We start from the raw sequence: 21,935 nt of genomic DNA, 5'->3' as shown, positions 1-21,935 counted from the left end.
GACCATATCCACCACAGAGATGGTCAAAGGCGGAGACTTTCATTTCATAGAATGGCATGTCCTGGATGGTTACAGGAATGAAGAGCCAGCACCTTCTTTGTGTTGGAGCTAGTTAGTTATGAATGCAAGAATTCTAAACACGTGTGACTGGATAGGATTTCCTAAGAGGGTCACTGGAGATGATGCAGTGGGAAAGCCCCTGCCCCTGGGATAAGATGAAGTCTGATTCGAACTGCAGACTTTACTCCACAGTCAGCCACACTCCCTAACTTAACTCCGATAGTTTCAATTTCCTAAACTGTAAATGTGAGTGCTAATGGTCTCATAGGATCGTTGAGTTGGTTAATTAGTTTAAGAAGTAATTCGTCTCGTGTTCTGGGAACGTGGAAATGAGTACATCGGCCAGCCATAGTTCTCACAGAGCCTAGAAGACACTGGCTGTCTTAATCTGTTTCCTGTTGTTGGAACAACATACCCAAGACTGGGTAATGTACAGAGTAGAAGCCTGTGTGCCTCGTGGCTTTGAGGCTGGAAAGTCCAGGAGCACAGCACGGATGTGTGCTCAGCATCTTGTAAGGACCTTCTTCTGCACTGTACTGTGGCAGAAGGGCCACATGACAAGAGAGAGTACATGTGACAGTCAAAGTCTCCTCCTCTCCTAACAAAGCTACTAATGCCATCATGGGAACCTCACTCTCATGACCTCGTCACTTTTAATTTTCTCCGAAGGTCCCACTTCCAAACACTATGCACATAGGCATATAGGTACTAGGTTTTCAATTTGTGAGCTTGAGGGGAACCTATGAAACTGTCACATAGTTAACAAACAAGCAAACAAGAACTGGACGATTTTAGTGGTTGCTTAGAACCACACAGAAAGCAAAGTGACAGCGAGTGATAGATGTGTATATGCATGTGTCTGTGTGTATCTGTGTGTGTGTGTGTGTGTGTGTGTGTGTGTGTGTGTGTGTGTGTGTGTGTTGGGGGGGTGGGTACTTAGTGACATTACCAGGTGGCACACCTTGGAAGAAGTAACATTTGAGCAGAGGCCTAGATGTGTAGAGATTCTAAGGAGCAGGGGCTTCCAGGCAGGGACAGGAGCAATGGGAGAGGCCATGAAAGAAGAAGCATCCTTGCAGAGAAGGAAAGCCTATGCGACCACAGGAAAGCAAGCAAGGAGAAGTGAGATGTGCAGTCAGCAGGGGTGGATAGGGAGGGCTTTGTGAGGCAGAGAGAGCTCTGAATTGCATTCTAAGGGAACTCTGGGGGAACACAATAGAGTGGTGTAAGAGTCAGGAGGCAGGAAGGGAAGTGAGGAGCCAAGTGCAGATGCTTGTGAGGACGTGTGTCCAGTATGTGAGGAAGAATGTCAGGATTTACTGACAGGTTGGGTGGGATGGGGGAGGAGGGGAGAAGGATGTCTCACTGACTCACCGTAACCTAAGCAACTGAGTGACTGGAAATACCGAGACAGGAGTAGACAGGAAGCTGGTGAATGGGATTGAAAGGACTGGTTAATTAATAACCATGAGGTGCTTATCAAATAGTATATAATAATGCTCAGTAACCTCAGTTCCTGTTACATTCACTGGTTAGACATCTAGTAAGTGAAAACTTGAAGACATGGATAAAAAACAACTTTTGGTGGACAGGAGAAACAAAGGCCAATGCTAAACTCAAACCCTTGTCATATTTTACACACTTGTTGCCAGAAAAAATAAACTTCAGGCCTAAGGTGTAGATGTACGTGCTCTGTATGTGCAAAACCCTGGTTAAGTCCCTGTCACCAAGACAAAAAGGGAGGGGTTGGGAGACAGGGAAGACAGAGAGGAAGGAGAAGGAGGAGAGGGAAAAGAGAGAGAAAGGAGGAGAGTGAAGAGAAGGAGGAAGAAAGGAGGGGGGAGAAAGGGAAGCAAGGAAGGGAGGGAAAGAGGGAGGAATGATGGAGGGAGGGACAGAGGGAGGGACGGAGGAAGGACTTACAGGTTACTAAATATATAACGAATAAGTAGACTGCTAAAGTCACAGCTGTAGGCACACACATGAAAAGCTCTCAGCAGTTAGAAATGTGGCTGTCTACTGTTTTCTTTGGTGATTTTTGCAGGTTTGCACCAATATAATTGAGAGAAATGCAAACCCCGAATGGAATCAAATTGTCAATCTTCAGATCAAGGTTTGACTTTCTTTTCTTTCATAAAAAACTAAGCATGTTGACTCCATTAGTTAGTGAGTGAATGAAGAAATAATTACCTTTTTCTGTTTCACTTTAACAGTTTCCCTCCATGTGTGAGAAAATAAAACTAACTGTATATGACTGGTGAGTTGACGGTGTATTGGATTCAGTATTAGAGTTAAGCATTTGGGGACCAAGTGCATTGCTTTAGGTGATCTAACTCACACCATTTGGTGTATTTGCCATTTTTTCATAAGAAAGCTGAACCTGGAACTGGGTGGTAGGGGGTTCTTTAAAAAACACAATAAAACAATGACAAAAACAACAACAACAACAACAACAATAATAATAATAATAATAATAATATAAAAGGTTTTTCAGAAATGTTTTGGATATCTTGATTCAATTGCTCATAAACAAAATTAGGGAGGTAGTCACCTAAAAATGCTCAAAGGTAAGAAATCAGGAATTTTAATTTCATTAGTCTGTCCAAAATAGGTTTTAGAAAGAGAATAGACTGGTATTTAGGAAGAACCACCAAAATGTCTGAAAAAAAAAATCTTTGTTATTATAAGAAGGGAAAAATCAATAAAATTGCTTACCTAAAGGCAAAACAAATTTTTTTTTCATTAAGTCAGGCATGATAGCACATGTCTGTGATACCAGAATTTAAAAGGCTGGGGAGCATTGTGAGTTCTAGGTCATCCTGGGCTACATAGTAAGACCAGGGCTCAAGAAAAAAAGGGAAGGAGGAGGAGGAAGGAGGGGATTTGTTGAAGTCTTCCTACTAGACCAACTTCTCAGAACCAATTGGCCGTCATAAGACCACTCATAGAATGTGCTTGTTGGATGGAGTGTTCAAATGGCAGCCCTCAGCCCTCTGAGGAAGAAGCATGGGCAAACGTCATCATCATTTCCATGGTGACTCTGTGGGGCAGGGACTGCTCTCAGCTTCCCTTGACAGTAAGGTCATGAAGCCCAGAGAGGCCAGGTGACTTACTCTCAGACACTTGGTGATTCCAGACACAGCTGAGCTCACATGCTGCCTGGGGGCCCCACATTTCTCCTTTGGTCCCATGCGTCTGACTTTCATGTGAAGGCCCTATTGGTACCACAGCAAGATGACATCCTAGGTGTGGAGAGCAACACTTACAGTGTGACCACATCACAGCTGAGAGCTGCAGCTGAGATCTGAGGACAAAATGTCCCCTTCTTTCATGTAAAAGTTTCAAGACACTGGGGATCCTCAGCTTCATGGCAGCAGAATGAACGGTCAGATTGGATCAGGGTTTCTAGAGAGGCTGGAGAGTCATCAGCATTGGACTCACGGGCTGTGTGTACACTCCTGGACACTAGCCAAGGTTTCTTGAATTGAGCTTGGGTGGATGAGGATGGGAAGTTTCCACATAATCCTTAAGTACATTAAGACTGGAGGCCACTGGGTAGCATTCTTCTAACTCTTCTGTTAAGAATATTGAAATGAGCCGGGCGGTGGTGGCACATGCCTTTAATGCCAGCACTCAGGAGGCAGAAGCAGGCAGATTTCTGTGATTTAGAGGCCAGCCTGGCCTACAAAGTGAGTTCCAAGATAGCCAGAGCTGTTGCACAGAGAAACCATGTCTCAAAAAAACCAAAACAACAACAACAAAAAAGATGATTGCAATGAGGCTATAACTTCACAGGCAGAAGGTGTAACCTTTTGTTTCACACAGGGACCGGCTTACCAAAAATGATGTCGTTGGGACAACGTACCTATACCTCTCTAAAATTGCCGCCTCTGGGGGAGAAGTGGAAGGTAAGTCCCTTGTGGGTCAGAGCGAGACAGGATCCAAAGCTTCTAGAAAAGAAGGGGCCAAGGTGCTCCAACAGTTTCATGGTTAGGGAGTAGTACTTATACAGTGAGCATGAACCAAGGTGGTTACCTGGGGACAGGCTTGATGTCTTAAAAGGCAAGTGTATCTGGGCCTGATGGCACAGGACTGTAACCCTGGCTGCAGAGGGGGCTAAGACAGGAGAATCACATGTTCGGGGCCTGTCTGGGCTACATAGGAAGGTTCGTTTTAGCCTAGGCAACTAGACCTAACAAGACCCTGCCTCAAAACAGAAATGAAAGATAGGGCCGGCAGTGTAGCTAGTCAGGAGAGTGTGCGCCTAGAGAATACAAAGCACTGCACTCAATCCCTAGTATCCCCTCAGCCTACCCCGCCAGCCTCCCAGCACCCCCCTCCTCACCCCCACCCCACCCCCAACAGAAACACAGTGAGTCCAGTGAGCAGAGCCAGTGATGTTTGGGTGATAAACAGCAAAATGATTAACGATGGCAGCAAATGACAATTTAAATATTTTTAGGTTTCTTGCTCGCATCCAAACCCTTTTGGCCAGGACCTGTTTTAGAATTGTCCTGATCGGCAGTATAGTGTCCACACACTATTGTACCTGTTGCTACAATTTGGTGCATACCCAGGGACTGAAGTGAAGAGAAGGAAAGCAGTTAAAATGATAAGAAAAAATAATGTAAGCGGAGTAATACCTGCAGCCTGGGTTTCCCAAGGGCCGGTAGATTAAACATACTGAATAACGTGAAGTAATTTGGAATATAACCTTGTCTTGAGAAACTGGGGTTTCCTTTTGTCCTGATTTTATGTTTTAAGAAGAACATCAATATGGGGATGGAGAGATGGCTCAGTGGTTAAGAGCACTTACTGCTATTGTACAGGACCCAGGTTTGATTCCGAGTACCTTCAAGGTGGCTCACAACCATCCGCAACCCCAATTCCGGGGCCTCTGGTGCCCTCTTCAGGCCTCTGCAGGCCCTGTACATATGTGATCCACATATATACATGCTGGCAAAACACATAAAATAACAAATAAATAGTATCAATCCCAACCAATGTCAAGAAGATAGAAGGTCCTCGAGATAAGATTAAAAAAAGGCACCAATTTCAGATCTTGAGACGTTAAAAAGAAAGGCAATTATAAATCTCAGGGAAAACTAATGGAAATGCATGGGCCAAATATAAAGCCATGTGTGGCATTATTTTAAGCAAACAGTTGAAGTCAGAATGAGATTTCCACCTGCACATTCTCTGCTGAAGGGATCATATGACTGGAGCTTCACCAAAGGGAATGGAATCATGGCCCCTTTCTCTGCAGAACACAAGTATTAAAATGGTTACTAAAACATAAGAACTAGTTATTTTCTTTTTTCTAAAACCCACAGCCTTAACTCTGAACAGAACATAAATATCATCACCCTTCTCAAATGTAAAACACAAGCACAGAACGTAGAGATGAAAAGTGGACAGAGGAAGGGTAGGTGTGCTCAGGGCCTCTTTTTGTTGAGTGGGCAACATGAATGCACCCACTTTAGGTTAAAGAAAACCAATAGAGGCTAAAAGGGGCCACATCTGTATAGAGAATGAGTAAAAGCAACCCAATCCATTTGTTAAGTAGGGAGTCACTAAATAGTATCTAAAGGTAGTGGTTCAAAGAGATACTGGTGAGAGCATTTTACTTCGTGATAATATCAAAACCAAACCCAGAAATTGTTACAGGCAGTTTCACCGCCCTTCGCTGAGAATTCTTGCCATTACCGGTCCTGCAGGTGACCTGGTTCAGGGTCTCAAAACAACAAGGAGCTGCCTCCCCACCCCGACCCCATGCCTCCCCAACCCCCGACTCCATGAACACAAAGAAACAAACCATGCTTTGCATCACATAATCCAGGGTTAACTGCAGCTGTGTGCTTATATTACCTCAAACCAAATTAACTTGCACTCTCTGGCCATGGGCCCAGCTAAAGACATGTAAATGTTTTATTAAGAGCATGCTGTGTCGTTAACTTCACCCGCTTCCTATGGCTGTGGGGAGCCAGCTCTTCTCAAATGCGGGCTCCTTGGAGCTGGTGAATTTGGATTATTCACATGTGCTGGTTCTACCACTTGTCCCAAAGCTTTGAGCCAGCTGACATTTAACTGGTAAGACGAGTATAAATTCAAAAGGCTCATGGGATTTGGGTGTGAGCTGGGGATTCGCTGCTGTTGCTAAGCGGCTTATTCAGCACAGAATCCCATTAACTTTGCGATGTGTGTTTTATACTGTCCACGTTTCTCTTGTTTTTAACCAATCATGTTTTTACTACATAGATTTCTCATCTTCGGGAACTGGGGCTGCATCATACACAGGTTTACGCTTTGTAATTTTGCTGTCTTCTCGAGCTCACCTATCAACTGTCATCTTACTAAGAATATATTAATTCATTGCCTTAAAACCTTTTCATTGATGTTTCACTGTCTCAAATACAGTTTTCCTAGAGTTAGAATGTTCCATGAGTGGTGGGTGCTTGTCCTGCATGGCTAAAAACTTAAAGTAAATTTGATAGCCAGCCTTTGTGCTATGTTTCATATTTTCAACTTGATGCACACCGTTCTGTGCGGCTTGACTGCAAACAACTGTTTGTGAGATACACTACTTTTTGTTACGGTTTATGTTCAGTGGGTAGAGACGTGGGGCACTACTAAGTCAATAATTCTAATGACGTGTGATGTATCTTTGCCCCACTTCTGATGTGAATCTCTAGGTTGGAAGATACAAGTACTTTCCACTTTTTGGGCCTCCCCAATAGGAGATATCATAACATGTCCCTCGGTTTGTGTAGTCAGTGCTCGCCATTTTTTGCAAGTTTGCCCCGTGTTGGCCACCACAGTTCTCTTAAGACAGATGTTCGTGTTCCTCTAATAGATGAGGTTCTGAGTTAGAGAAGCATTGGCTTTAGCAACCTTCTTGTATAAATATTTTTTTTCTAAGACTCTCTGCTTCAATCCTTTATTCCTAACCAACACCCTGGCCCTATTCCACTGAGTGTTAAAGACATAAAATCAAAATAAAAAGAACCAAATTTGACCTCCATGTACTGTCCAAGAATGTTCCTAACTCTGTTTTTTGGAGAAAAATCCACTTCCACTTGGGAGGTATTCAGACTGTTGAAGAAAGCTCTTGTATTCCCTGTGGTCACCCATGATTTCCTCTGGATTTGGCTGTTTCCTTATATTGTTCTCAGTACCCTTTATTGAGGGGTAATCTTGCTGAGTCCAAGTAGCAGAGACAGAGCCTATCAGATGATCATCGGAGAGAGGAAGCAGTGAATGACAGCCTGCTTAACACTTCCGGATATCATTTTAAAATTTCAGCATATTTTTAATGTACCTACTGTACTACTTAAGGTTAAGTGACATTCTTATGGGAGATATATATATATATATATATATATATAAGTAAATCTGGTACATCATTTAAATAACTTCTTAAAACAGTATCTTTTACTCCAAATATGACAAAATATTTAATGTCGGTTATAAACTTGCAAAAAATGGGAAGACCAACTTATGATTCTTTTGTTAAATAGTGTTCTTTTCATAAAGATAAGTTTTCTGAATTATCTCAATTTTTTGTTTATTATCTTACAGTGAATAGTAAAATGGAAATATGGCAGGTCCCAGAGTATTCATAATTTTCACTAATACAGCTAATTCACAAACTAGAGGAAAAACTTCATCTCACCTAACTGACTAATAACTAATATTTATTTCCATGGTTTGAAATGTTAAAGACCTGAAATCTAATGGTGATGTTTATGTCTCAGCAAATACAGGAGAGACAGAGGTGGGCTTTGTCCCAACATTTGGACCTTGTTATTTGAACCTTTACGGAAGCCCCAGAGAGTACACGGGATTCCCAGATCCCTATGATGAGCTGAATACAGGGAAGGTTAGTTTCTCAATGAAGACTGTGGTTACCGGGCACTGGTTAATGGGATTCCTTCTTATAATAGCAATAAACATTTCATGTACGGGCGCTAACATTCCCCACCCCAACACAGACCTACCATTCAGCTGATAAAGTGTTAAAGGAGAGAAGTCTTACACTTCTTAAGACTTAGAATTAAAGAATAGAAAAGGATCCTGGAAGGCTGGGCATAGTAGTACACACCTTTAATCCCAGCACTCAGGAGGCAGAGGCAGGAGGATCTCTGTGAGTTCGAGGCCAGCCTAGTCTATATAATGAATTCTAGGCCAGCCAGAGCTACACAGCAAGACTCTGTCTAAAAAAGGAAAGAAAAGAAACAGATTCTGGAGACCAAGTAATCAAGTATGGGGCGAGCGGCACACCCACGTCCATCCAGTCTTCAGCTTCACATCGGTGGGAACCATCAGCAACCAGTGCTGGCTGGCTTCCTAGAACAACATCGCACCGCTGCATCCCAGTGACCATCCATGGATCAGCAGTGACGCGACTGTGGAGACACCATGCTGTCCTTGGGCTTCATTTCACTGATGGAGAATTCTCTTTTGACTACAGTAGAAGCCAAATGTCTTTTGATTATCCCCCAATACTAAAAGCAAAACAAAACAAACAAACAAACAAAAAAAAGGATTATCAATAGCCCTGGGAAGGGAACAGTAAAGACAGTGAGGAATTGGGAACCTCTCATTTCTCTCCAGCTGATGCTATTAGCAACCACAGCCGAGTGTGGTGGGAGGAGTATCCACTCTTGACTTGCACTTTAGCATACCCAGAGCATCTTCATCCTTTGTTTCCTGGCCACTCTGAGACTCCTAGTTGCCACATGTCGGTTTCTTTATTATGAGAAGAAGAGAAAAAGGTCCAAGTTAACAAACACAAATGCAGGGCTGTTCTGATGAATTGAGATGGAGGTGACTTTGAGCTTATTCTCCTCACCACCCTGCTTAAGGGACTCCTTCCAGACCCAGAGCATGACTTCAAAACCTCTGGTCTTAGTCAAGATAAGGCCATTTTCTGCCCTGGCATCATTTGGAATCCATTTGAAAGTAAATGGCTCTTCCTTCAGATATTAAGGACTTAGATTAGTAGGAAATGCTAGCTGGTTCACTTAGGGGGTTAGGACCATGGAGAGAACAGTGTGTGTGTGTGTGTGTGTGTGTGTGTGTGTGTGTGTGTGTGTGTGTGTGTTTTCTGTTGCAGTTCCTGCCTATGGGGACAATCCTGTGTTCTTGCCTTTCAGGGAGAAGGAGTAGCCTACAGAGGTAGGATCTTGGTTGAACTGACCACTTTCCTTGAGAAGAAACCACCAGAAAAGAAGCTTGAGCCCATTTCAAATGATGACCTTCTGGTTGTTGAGGTAAATGTCAGTGTGAACGTTGTGTGGGATGGAAGGGATTGGGGGCACTAAGAGCTACCTGTGGGAGAGTTGGAAAAAGACTTGCTTCATAGTAAGTCCCTCCAACATTCCCTTGATATATCCATGGCAGCCCTAGGAAGATAATGAGTCTTGTTTCAGCCATTGAGATGTTAATAGGTATATCAACCTTTGGCACTCCAACCAAAATTACACCGAACCTAGACAGCTTCAGGTCAGAAGGATTCATTTGGCTCCCTGTTTCTATGGGTTTGGTCCATGGTTGTATAGTCCAGTGCAAACTGACAGAACAGCATCAGGGAAGGAGTGTGTTGAGGGACTTCTTCATTGTGGACAGACAGCAGAAAGGGGGAAACAGAGAAAGAGGCCAGGATCTCACAGTCCCTGTGAACTGCTCCCTCCAGCGCCTACTGTCACCAACTCCTGATTATGCCATCATGAGATAAACTCAGCAAGAGCTAATCCAGTAATTATATCCAAGACCTAATGATCTATTGTCTCTGTAAATACAAAGAAATACCCAGAGGTGTGACCAGTCTTCTAGGTTTGTTAATCCAGTCAAGTTCTAAATCAAGACTGACCACCACATACTCTACTGTACCTTGCTAGAACAGAGTGCCCAAACAGTCCCCTTGGGTGGAAAGGATGTGAGGAAGAGCTGTAACACGAATCTTAAAAGATCTTATTAATAAAAACAAAACAGGAGCCAGGTATTGGGGTGAACGCTGAAAGGTCAGAGAAACAGAACAAGTCACAGCTACTTCACCTCACCAATTCCTTAGCTGATCCTGTTTCCTCAAACTGGAAGGAAGCCTCTGAATCCTCATCCAGAATGAATCTCAGCTGAACTGCTGCTAAAAGCTTAAAAGCTTAACCAGCTCTAGTTCCTGGTCTTCATGCCTTATATATCTTTCTGCTTTCTGCCATCACTTCCTGGGATTAAAGGCTTGTGTCATCATGCCTGGCTGTTTCCAGTGTGGCTTTGAACTCAGAGATCCGGATGGATCTCTGCCTCCAGAAGGCTAGGATTAAAGGTGTGGGTGCCACCATTTTCTGGCCTCTATGTCTGTCTAACAACTGTTCTGTTCTCTGACCCCAGATAAATTTATTAGGGTGCACAATATATTGGAGAACACAATATCACCACAAAGAGCCCCTTCCCCAAACAGCACAGGTACCAGAGTTACCCCTTTCCACCTTCACAGGCAGCTGCTACATCTCAGGCTTCAGTGATGAGGACATGCCTACTTCTGGCTGCCATTACAACGGTTCTAAGTTCCTTCCTCTTCAAGACGAGAAGTCTGCTAAGTTCACCTCTGTTTCTGAGACTCTCAGGTCAATGTTCTGAACTGCCTGGGAGAGCAAGGAGCTCACTGACACTCCTCTGCCCAGGGCCTCTCCTGGCTTGGTTTAGATTGTCCTGGGCCCACCAACTTCCTCAGGCTGCTACGCCCTCCATTCTGAGAACTGGACAGGGCTTTCTCTTATTTTTCCATGTTACAGAAAAACTAAGCAGCAACTTTACAAAAGAGGTCAGCTCTGAATCAAGTAAACAGTGGGATGGCTGGCATGAAGTGACTTCTCAGAGCCCATGAGCGCAGGCAGCTTTTGTTAATCCTGAGACTGGCCGGAAAAAAACCAGTTCCACCACTTTGGGCCAAATTTAAAGCAAGCTTTTATTAAAATATTAAATACTGACGAAGATGAAATTTGGTCAGGACCACTCCCTGGAACTTTCCAGCTGAGTAGCCTTGAGATATGTATTGTCAGGGGACAAAACTTATAGGCCACAGTACTTCCCCATGAGGCTTTTTTTTTCCCCCGAAAAACTACAATTCCCAGAATCCCAAGGAGTTACTTAGTCCTTGGGCTGGTAGGGTTTACACGTTAGGGGCATAACACTTTCTAAATCCCTTATTATCAGTCTTCCTGTCCATTTCCAGCCTGCCTTCTTCCAGCTGGTCCCAGTGGGTGCCTTGAACACTTCTTTATCTCAGCTTGTCATGGGTTGTCAGCTGAGCCAGGGCACTTTCCTTCCTTGAAGTAAACCAATGTCTGTCTGCTGTAAACTCTGCATGTAAACTTTAGCATGACTGACAGGGAGACCATCTACTCATTGTAGCAGAGACTCTTCCTTCTCCCTTACACTCCCCGGCCTCGTTCACTGACTTGCACTAGGACAATGAAGTCAGGCTGGTATCTAAAGCTGTACTGATGGACTTTCCCGTCAGACGTGGTGTTTGGAACATCTGGAGTGCAGCTGTTGGGCTGCACCAATCCTCTCACTCTTTCAAGAGCAAAGGATAATGTTCCCCCATTCTTTCTGGGGTTGTCTTTCTCTTCACCCCTCGCTTACCCCTTATTTATCCCTCCTGGAAGTAAGCCACAAGGCACAGCTCTACAAGGAAAAGAAGGATTTCTCCCCTCAAGTTAGCAAATATCATAGCCTGGGCAAAAATTCCCTCTTGGAAGTTTATGTTACCGTATAGAACGATTCAATTTAGATAATATAAACAGTAAAAGAACCATAGGAGGCACTTACTTTTAAATGTAAGTAAAGACTCACCCACAAAATTTTCCAAAGAGAAGGATAGATGATCTGCTTTCAATGTAAGTTCACATGTCTGCCTCTAGAATCAGGAATTGCTTACAGCTCTCCTAGAACAACTTTTCTGTGTTAACGTATCAAGCTTAACATCCTTAGGATGGATATTTGTTTTGAGCCAAGATTTACAGGCTAACAAAATAAGTCGTTACGAGATAACTGTTAAGAAGTTTCTGCAGGTAACACCATGGCACCATTCTTGGATTTGGGTTTTGATGACTCCTGAGTTATCCTAGTCTCTTGATGTATAGTATGGAAGGCTGTGCTGAGACTTTAAATCAAGGATTCTCAAAAGCAAGCATATGAATGCCCCCTAGTACATTTAGTCAACCACGGGGCATGCTCACCGTGTGAGTGAGGCTCCATGGTCCATTAATCCCAACACAGGTGCAGTAACTCTGCATTAAGATCTGAAAGCATCCCCTAACCCTAACTCTCTGCTACTTTGTTATAATTCCAATGGATATACCAAAATGTGATGAAGCTCTTGTATTCTGAGGATGGCTTTAATCTCAGGAACACAGTCCTTGTAAGTTGGTATAGTCTGAGTGGTTTTGTCATCCCAAAGACAAATGAAGGAAAAGGAACAAAAGGAGAGGCAGGTGGGAACATGGGACAGCTGCATGCTACTTAGTGTGCAGTTGTGGAGGAGGACAGCTCCCCATGCCCTGTGGGCCTCCACGGAAATCCGAAGCAAGTGACTGTGTGGTGGCATTAAGCCTGAGCAGTCAGTCACAGATTGTGCCTGGACTTCAAATCTATCATTTGGAATTGGGATTATGAAGAAATGCCACGATAGATGGACCTCCAGTCATTATGACACCTACCTCATGACTTTTTATTTGTTAGCTGTTTTTTTCTCTGTTGTCAGAGTGCAATTTAAATCCAGATTCTGTTTCTTTCCTGTGAACAACCGCAATGAGAGAAGGGGGAGCAGAGCCACGGAAAATAATAATTAAATAGCAGCAACCAAAGAGACCTATTTCATTCATTCATTTAAAACGGAAAGCAGAAATGAAGACCAAAGCACAAACGATGTGTATTGCCCGTTGCCTATGTCAGTGATATAAAAGAAAAGCCTTTTGTTAACTGGGACATAAGGCAGAATTTGTCGTCTTTGTTTCAAATAATTAAACACAGATAGCGAAATAGCTTGTACCAGACATTTAGGTCAAAGCAAAATGTCAAAACCAACTAACATTTCAAGGCAAGAGAGGAGCCAAGAGTCTAAGCGTACCCCACCATGAAACAGTGGGGGCCACACAGAGTGGGAAGAACATTTCTGCCCCTTGAGTCTGGTTAGCTCAGCCTAGAACACAGGCCTGTTCTACAATGGTCATGTGTCAGTGAGGCCACAACAGAAAGGGAACTTGTTGTCAAAGAACCAAGAGTACCCTGCTCCCTAGAGCAGAACTAACCTTGTTCTAGATGGGCGTGGTGGACGGATCTCATCAGGCAGGAAATGCAGCAGGGTCCAGCCTGGTGCTTCCATGGCTGGTTCCAGGCAGATAGAAGAAGATCAAGGGTTGCAAACACAGCAGTTCTAGCACCTACTGCCTCCTGCCTCTTGGATTTTTTTTTTTTCATGTTTCTTCCCAGATATGGGATCTGTTTTTCAGTTTTTCATTTTACACTCCATGTCTTTTTTCTTACCTCATGCACAGTTGCTTGTTGTCTGGTTTTGCTGAAGCAACAAGACAGACAATACTTGCTACAGTAATGCTTGTCAAAGTGGCTGGCTAAGAACACTCCGGAAACACATGCCTCCTAAGGCACTCTTGCCGTTTTCCTCTATCTCAAAGCATGTCAGGACAGCCAGCTCGCCCGCCCCACCTTCTCTGCTACTTAATCTTCATGAGAGTGGTGTAAGACTTCTTTTCTCGACACTACCACAAAGTCTCAACCAAAGATGAATGTCTTTTTGAATATTATAGTTAAAGTCCATCCATCTTCCAGTCACTTACCAGCAAAGATCAGCCTTGGCTGACAAGGAGGAATTCCTTTCTCATCCTGGATCTTGATCTTTACATTTCTGTAATGTCAGAGGGTTCGACTAAGATGGCCTTCTGTATAAGAGTCTTTGTGAAAATCTGTATCTTGGTGGTGGTTCTGTGAGACCAAAATGAGCCATCTTAGAAATAAGATTAAAATGCTTTCACCCAAAAACTAAGGCCTAAGATTTCTCTTTCTAGGAATAGGCCAATAGTTACTGAAACAAGTCAGTCCAGATTCCAGAAACCAGGAAGTGTAAAAGTACAGAGTCACAAGGTAGTCACAAGCCTGCTGGACTATAGAATGTCCTCTCCCTGGTTTCCAGGGTAAGTGACCACAGAAATGCCTCCACCTGAGGGCAGCCAATGAGAAATGGTGGCGGGCAAACACTCCCTTAGAAGTAATTTCTAGAAGTCCCTAGAAGCGAGCCATTCAGAATTGTACCTGTACCAGCACCCCTAAATGATGTATGTAACCTTGTGATTTTTCCCTTTAAAAACTGAGCTTACAGACAGGCAGGCACTTACTTCCTCCAGCCTCCACTGCGTTGGATGTATTGGACAAAGTCCTACCTAGGCTTGTATTGCTTTTGGATATCCAGAATTAAACCTTGCTTTTGCATTCCGACATGCTCGTCTTTGGTGGTCTCTCTGGGGGTCACGGTCTGGGCACAACAGTTCCAACTCAACTGTTGGGTCATCTAGACTCTGTTTCTGAACATGCTGTCTGTGCTCCTCCTTCCCCACCTCCTTGTGTATGACTGAACATAATCCTCCAGCATTTTACGACCTTGTGTTCTCCCTCAGGCACAACTGAGACTCCCTTGAGGTCTCCCATTGGTCTGGACAATATTAAGGGCTCAACAAACATTGCTTGAATCAGCGTGTACAAATTCTCCCATCATCTCAGCCAGTTGTCAGCCCAGACAGACCAAGGGCAGCAAGAGGAGGATTTTCATGTCATGTGTCTGTCTTCTTTGACACTGACCTTTAGTGCCCCAACCAACTAATACAACAATGATAGGGAAAAAATGAGCCATGATCAATGACTAGATAGTAATGAGATATTTGGTTTTGACTGAGTTGAGAAAAAATGTCTCTAGATGGTGTACAGGAATTCTGATCACTGTGGTAGACAAGACGCTGGAGAAGGGCTTCCTGTTTAATGTAACGCTTTCCTGAAGGGCTTCATTTAGTGATGGAAAGCAAAGGCCTCTTTAGGAGCTCTGGGGACTGGAGCTCTGAGAGCTCGAAAATAGAAACATCACCAAGAAAGACATGAGAATAATTATGTCTGATTATACTTAATAAATAAAAAGAGTCTTAGGGTTTTTTTTTTAAATGCTTTTGAGGCAGTTGTCTGGGTATCTCTATAAACAGGTGGCCAAATTTTTGACTCATACAAGCCAGAAGCCCCACCCACAATTAGTGATCCATTCGATTGAATAAAGCCATGGTATAGATAGAGAAGGAAAGGGTCATCAGTTAGGTTACTAACAGAGAGAGAGAAGAGAGACTGGAGGTGGAAGAGAGAGAGAGAATACAATTTCACTTATTTTCCAATTGAAAATTAAAATCTTGGTTGTTATTTCTGATTAGAAAATTAAGACTTCAGTGACTCAAAATATCAAACACATATAAATTAGAAAATAAAGTTGCCATTATCTCTCTGCCTTCTATGATAATTATTACTTTTAGAAATTTGAGTTATATTCTTCCAGACCTCCCTCATGTGCATCAATATTAAAAAATACTTAATGAATTTATTTTAAGTATAGGAGCTGGGGATGTAGCTCCCTGGTGGAGTACTTGCCTACTATGTATAAGGCTCTGGGTTTAATCACCAGCAAAACTAAGTAATAATAAAATTAAATACTCCCAAATTCTACATTTGCACTAGGATTTACTTAAGTTGTTGTAGATTTTCATCCTATTATGACAGTAACATAATTTGTTTAAACAGTGTTTTGTAGACACTTATATTGTTTCCCCCTCTTTCAACCAGCTCCATGGTGATAATCCTAATACTTGAATCTCTGCCCACTTATGTGAGAGGTGGGACTGATGAATCCAAGAACATTCCCGTCTGGCATTTAGTGCAGCACTAATTAACTGGGCTTAGAATTGTATTTGCTAGAAATCCACATATAAATACAAATGAAATGGTACTGAGCCTTGTATCTACTCCCATTTTATAGAAATACCAGCGAAGGCGGAAGTACAGCCTGTCTGCTGTGTTCCATTCAGCCACAATGTTGCAAGATGTTGGAGAGGCCATTCAGTTCGAAGTCAGCATTGGGAACTATGGCAACAAGTTTGATGCGACCTGTAAACCTTTGGCGTCAACAACCCAGTACAGCCGTGCAGTGTTTGATGGTAAGACTGGTGTTAAGTGTCTCTTATTTATTCTTGCTTATAGTGGGTACATCCCAGGACAAGAAGCACGCACTGAACTCTCCCTCTGGCAGCCATTATGCCCAGCATCTCATTGGTTAATATAGTGAGGAAAAGGATTGGAGTTTAGGAACCCACAAGAGTGGTTAACTTGGGGGCCAGTGAGATGGGGGCCAGTTGGGTGAAGGAGATTGTCAGCAAGCCAGACAACCTGAGTTTAGTCCTCAGAACCCACAAGTTGTTCTCTAATCTCCCCGACTCCTGTGCACCACCCCAGCTACGTGGGCAAGCTAGCACGCGGGCGGAGAGGGGATGGAGATGGCCCAACCCAGATCCCGTTTCCCAGGAGCTGAATCGCAGGTTCCCAATCTTTGCCCAGGCTGGACACCAGATCTCATAAAATCCCAAGATGGTGACCCCGCTAAGTATCCCATTCCTTAAAGCAGCTGTACCCCACCACGTACTCTGGCTCAGATGCTGGCAAAGCCAGACTTCGATCCTCACTGTTACACTCACCCAGGCCCATCACCTAGTTCTCTCTTAAAAGATTCTGTTTTTCTTTTTAATTATATGTTTATGTGTATGGGTCTGTGCACATAGACAGTCCAACAATATCGCTATATTTTACCTCCATTTTTGGACAAGACGATTTAAAACCTAAAATGCCCTAAAAATGTCAAGTACTTCGTCTTAATTACAGAAAGCTCCTGAGTGATGCGACCCCCGTGCAGGCAGCCGAGGTTTGCAAAGACAGGCTTGGAGTGGGGCGGTTGCCCCTCTTGCAGCAAAAACAATCATTTAAAAGGATAGTTGTCCCGGAGAAAGAGTGACTCCGACCTCCAGTGCTCTCTCCTCTTGTTACAATGCATGTGATGGAACCATCGTGGATGTTCAGCTGTTGATCCTGAGATTATGGTCCTCTGTTTGTTGGTTATTTTAGAGAGAGTTACAAAACGGATGGATAAACCATGTATTCCCCTGTTGCTCAACTGAACAAAATTGATGAATCAGGATAGTGCCCAGGTGTGGCTCAGTAGTAGAGAACTGTCCTAGCTTGTGTGAGATCCTGGGTTGGTCTCCAACACCCAAACCAACAAAACAAACAAACCCTGGCCAAGACCATTCCCCAACCACGTGGATTAATGAGCATCTCTGTCAGCACGTCTATTTAATAAACGATGTTGCCCACTTCAAGTGTCCAGTGTTCCTGACTTCTGACACTCTGTACCAGGGAACTACTATTACTACTTACCTTGGGCCCACACGAAGCCGGTGGTCACCCTGACTTCCTATTGGGAGGATATTAGTCATCGCCTGGATGCAGTGAACACTCTCCTAGTCATGGCAGAGCGGCTGGTGAGTTATCTTTCCTGCATTTCCTTTTACCAAACAGTAAGTTAAGCACCAGTCAATATACAAACTTGGCAACTGCAGCACAAGAACTTAAAAGACAATGGTCGACAGGTAAGAGCAATTTCTGACTAAGAGCTGAGGAGAACGGTATGAAGCTAGCAGATGTTCATTGGGACTGGGGCCAGGCTCTTTCCCGGTGGTTGCTCTACTCAGTATGAAGGAATTACCTCAGTCCATCCCATAAAGACAGCTCACCACAACATCCACCCTCCAGCCGAAAGGGAGGGAAAAAAGTTAGGAGAAGATGACAAGGACCTCTCACCAGGAAAAACCCAGACGTCATGCACTTGATTTCTGCTCACTTTCCACTGGCCAGAATCCAGTCATACAGCTCCATCTAAGCACAAGGAAGTTCAGTCTTAGGTTTGTGCAAGCACATGCCAGGATAGAGGTTTTCTTCTTGAGAAAGACAGAATGCAAAAGGCTGGAGGACAGAGGAAAGGGAGCTCATAGTGTTGCCGTGATGTATATACGAAGAGTGCTTTGTTCCAATAGCTGTGTGCAACCTGTAGGGCTTTGCTGTTGTTACAGTAGTACTTTCTGAAGAACCAGGCCAGATGTTCTCTGCTCTTGCTTCAGACTGGAGGAACATCCCTTCTTTGGAGATTGGGGCAGGGGGTTCCCGCTGGTAGAACTGCATAAGAATGGTATCTGTATGATTACCCTCTTGACACTGGTCCACCTCAGTCGTGAGGAGAAAGGTGGCACATTTGAGACGTGTCTACTCAGTTTAAAGATACTAAGTTACTTCTGTTAGGTATGGGTAAAATCTATCTGGCATTAGTGTTTTTATTGCAATATTATGTTAATTTAGAGTATAGGAAAAGGGGAAAAGGGTGGTTGGAAATAATCGATATATGTCATATGCGTTATCATTCCTGACACTCTAGCTGCTTCCAGAGTCCCATGGTTGCACATGTGCTGTCAGCATTCAGGCAAAATGTTTAGTCACTCCAGGGCCTTACATCTTATGTAATCTGTGCGCAGCATGGCCACATAATCTATGCACATATGTGGCATGGCCATGTAAGCCCCTATACGCATGTGCGAGGTGATCCTTAAAAGCGGACTCCACCTGTCCCCTCCCCACCTTTTCACACATTTCTCTCCGGCAGGCCTGCTGCACTAGCCCCTCTTTCTATCACCCCCAATAAAACTCTTAACGTGGGTTTCCTTGTACCTCGTGGTCTGTTCTCCTGCCCAGTAAATAACACTATGTATGAAATATCACACCAATCTCATTAATATGTGATTAAATATCTTAATAACAAAGTAATTTTAATTAATATCAATATTATTTTTGTAAGGGCTAGACCAAGATATGTGAGAAAATACCTGATCAAAGACTCGATAGCAAAATAAAAATACTGCTTTTTGTTATAAGGGCAATAAGAGTTCTCTTTCTACCATCTTTCTATGCCACCAAAGTGGTGCACGTGAATGTCCTGGCCGATGCACTCAAGAGTAACAACATTGCTGAGAAAGAGAGGCGAGTGCTGGGTCCCTGTAGGTTCCAAAGTCGTAGTCTGGTTTCTGTCTGTGATGAGGAAACACGGTTACATTGGTGAATGTGAGGTCATTGATGAATATACAGAGTTGGGAAGATTGTCCTGAACCTCACAGGCAATGAGTGATCACAAGTATGGAGCGATCAGCCCCAGACTTGACGTGCAGCTCAAAGGCCTGGAACTGAAACTGAGTAATTTGTCCCCGCTCCGCTCCATCACTTTGGTTTCATTTTGCTGACAACCCCAGGGAGCATCACAGATCATGGAGGAGCAAACATACTTATAAATAAAATGCCTTCGTGTGTGTGGGTGGGAGCACCTATACAGAAGTATAATTGAACTTCAGTATAATTTCTCATTTAATAAAGTTGAAATCAAGGGGACTGGATAGATAGCTCTGTGGTTAAGAGTGCTTGCAACTCTTCCAGAGGACCTGGGTTCGGTTCCCAGCACTCACATGGCAGCTCACAACCACCTATAACTCCCATTCCAAGGGAGCTGATGCCCTCTTCTGGCATCCAAGGGCACCTGGTACATGTGTGGTGGACAGACATACACACAGGCAAAACACTCGTGCACATAAATTGAAAATACAATTTAAAATAATAAAAATAAAGTTGAAATTGAAATGCAACATTCTTATTAGTTTCCAATTCCCTTTCTCAAGGGAGTTAGTTGGTGGAGAATTGGTCCCATCTTTCTTCTAATGATGTGTGGGATAGTTTTCAGGGTTTTTTACCCTGATTCTTATCACCTCTCTCCACTGGCCAAGCTGTTTGAGCTGCAAGCTAATCTTGACAGAGATAGTGGCTTTCCATGACCAGGACTTTGGCTAGGCATAGAGGGAACTCCCTTCCCCTCTCTGTTGACAGCTGCTCAGCACTAGCACACTAGAATGTTCTGAGCTTATCTTGCCCTTTCTCAACCCCAGCCCTGAAATAGCCATTCATCTGAGATGCTTTAGTTACTGTAATGGGAAGTGGCATTTGAAAAAAAAGAATCTGGGTACTAGAGTGCTCATGGCTACTGGCATATTGTTGCTTATGGGCTTTGTCAGCCAAGAAAACATTCATATTTACTTCCATATCTATTAAAATATTGACGGCCAGAATGGTGCCTCTAATTTTAATGTTCTACCAAGGACTTAGTCTATCTTTCCTACAGTGAGACTCCAGACTCCAGTTCCTGCCATCAAACTTAAATTCCATACATCATTCCCTGTGAACTACAAGCCGTTTACAGCTTAGTATAGTTTGGATTGCCTTTGTCTTGTAACTCAGGCTGAATGGTCAAAATGGTATTTTCATAGGTTATATTGGTTAGTTCAACTATTCATCCAAAATAGAACTAAGTCCATACTGTTTCTAGTATATCCTCTTGAGGGTTCCCTCACCTATTCCTGACTCTTTCTTCCTGTTTATTTTTGGACTATATAAAATATTTACATGGTTTCAAAGGTCAAAATACATGATAAGGTCTTCTATTGCTTAAACTTATTAGTGTCAATTGCATTTGGAAGGAAATGCACAAAGTAAATAGCACAAAGCTATGGCAAATATTACTAAGTGGGAACAAAGCCTCGGGCTTTTGTGTAATTATATCTTTTTATGTCCCTACCCCATTCTCTACCCTACCTTAGGAATAATGTTTTCTTGGGTGTAATGGCAGAGTTACCAGCTGTCTCTCCTCTTTCTTAATTCTTCAGCAATCAAACATAGAGGCTGTAAAATCAGGGATCCAAGGTAAAATTCCTGCAAACCAGTTGGCGGAGCTGTGGCTGAAGTTGATCGATGAAGTTATAGAAGACACAAGGTACAGTGGTGCTCTTCCTGTCTCCACACCCCAGTCATGGCCTCATCCCTGCATCCTAAGACGGAAAGCGCTTCTAGAATCTTCTCAAGTATTTCTCTGAAAAAGGCATTTGAGCATTGTTTGGGGCTTCTTGAGAGCCTCACCCCACCCCAGGAGGAGTTTCTGAGTCTCCCGGAAAAGCCCAATTCTCTGGCTTGTTGCCAAGTCCAAAGCAGCCCAGGGAGGCCCAGGTTGGACTCCAGGAAGCTGGTCCCAGCAGCCTGAGGCAAAGGGTGGGAGATGGGGCGGGGAGGGGTAACAAACCTGAGCACCCTCCCGAAGAAGGACTCCTGACTTCCACAGGGAGACAGGAACATGGGTTCCACCACTCAGAACAATGTTCCTAATCCATGGTTTTAGAAATAGCTTACTTTTTGAACTGGGTGTCTCAAGCACTCTACACCCCTTGAGAAGCACTTACAGTAAAACAGGAACAACAGAGATAGTTAGGATGACCCTAACAAGGATGACATGCAAAGTCATATTAAAACACCACACACATGCGCACACACACACACACACACACACACACACACACACACACACACACACCATGCCAGGGTGGACAAAACCAGTACATAGACTTAGCCAGAGGACATCTCATTGCTGTGACTTGGAGAAGTAACTCGGCTCTTTTGGCATTCAGAAATGAAAGGGGAAAGTGATTCACCCAAACTCACTTTAAATATTGCCTAATAAAACCATAGCTCAGAGGAAACATTTTCCCCTCTGGGTCAGGCCCTCGGTCACCCTGTCTTCTGGTGCCTTCTAGTGGTTTAGTCAGGTCATTGAAGAGCCGCAGAAGTCCAAACGCCCCTGGCTT

At 43.6% G+C, this 21,935-nt stretch overlaps 1 protein-coding gene across 5 annotated transcripts in view; it reads left to right on the top strand.

Annotated features, from left to right (window-relative positions):
* The window catches only part of Myof (myoferlin), a 148,587-nt gene that overhangs the window by 66,659 nt on the left and 59,993 nt on the right, over positions 1-21,935 (top strand). For 3 of the 5 annotated variants that reach the window (XM_037206600.1, XM_028882900.2, XM_037206609.1), the window contains exons 14-22: positions 2,105-2,173; positions 2,274-2,317; positions 3,886-3,968; positions 6,319-6,357; positions 7,815-7,939; positions 9,216-9,332; positions 16,145-16,322; positions 17,572-17,696; positions 20,967-21,073. In XM_037206600.1, coding sequence (XP_037062495.1) covers positions 2,105-2,173; positions 2,274-2,317; positions 3,886-3,968; positions 6,319-6,357; positions 7,815-7,939; positions 9,216-9,332; positions 16,145-16,322; positions 17,572-17,696; positions 20,967-21,073 — 887 coding nt within the window. The remainder of the gene's footprint in view (positions 1-2,104; positions 2,174-2,273; positions 2,318-3,885; positions 3,969-6,318; positions 6,358-7,814; positions 7,940-9,215; positions 9,333-16,144; positions 16,323-17,571; positions 17,697-20,966; positions 21,074-21,935) is intronic. The other 2 variants (XM_037206602.1, XM_028882902.2) reach the window with 1 other exon arrangement.

The sequence above is a fragment of the Peromyscus leucopus genome, chromosome 1, assembly GCF_004664715.2.
Source record: "Peromyscus leucopus breed LL Stock chromosome 1, UCI_PerLeu_2.1, whole genome shotgun sequence".
Lineage (NCBI taxonomy): Eukaryota > Metazoa > Chordata > Mammalia > Rodentia > Cricetidae > Peromyscus > Peromyscus leucopus.
This window is presented reverse-complemented; position numbering and strand designations above follow the sequence as displayed.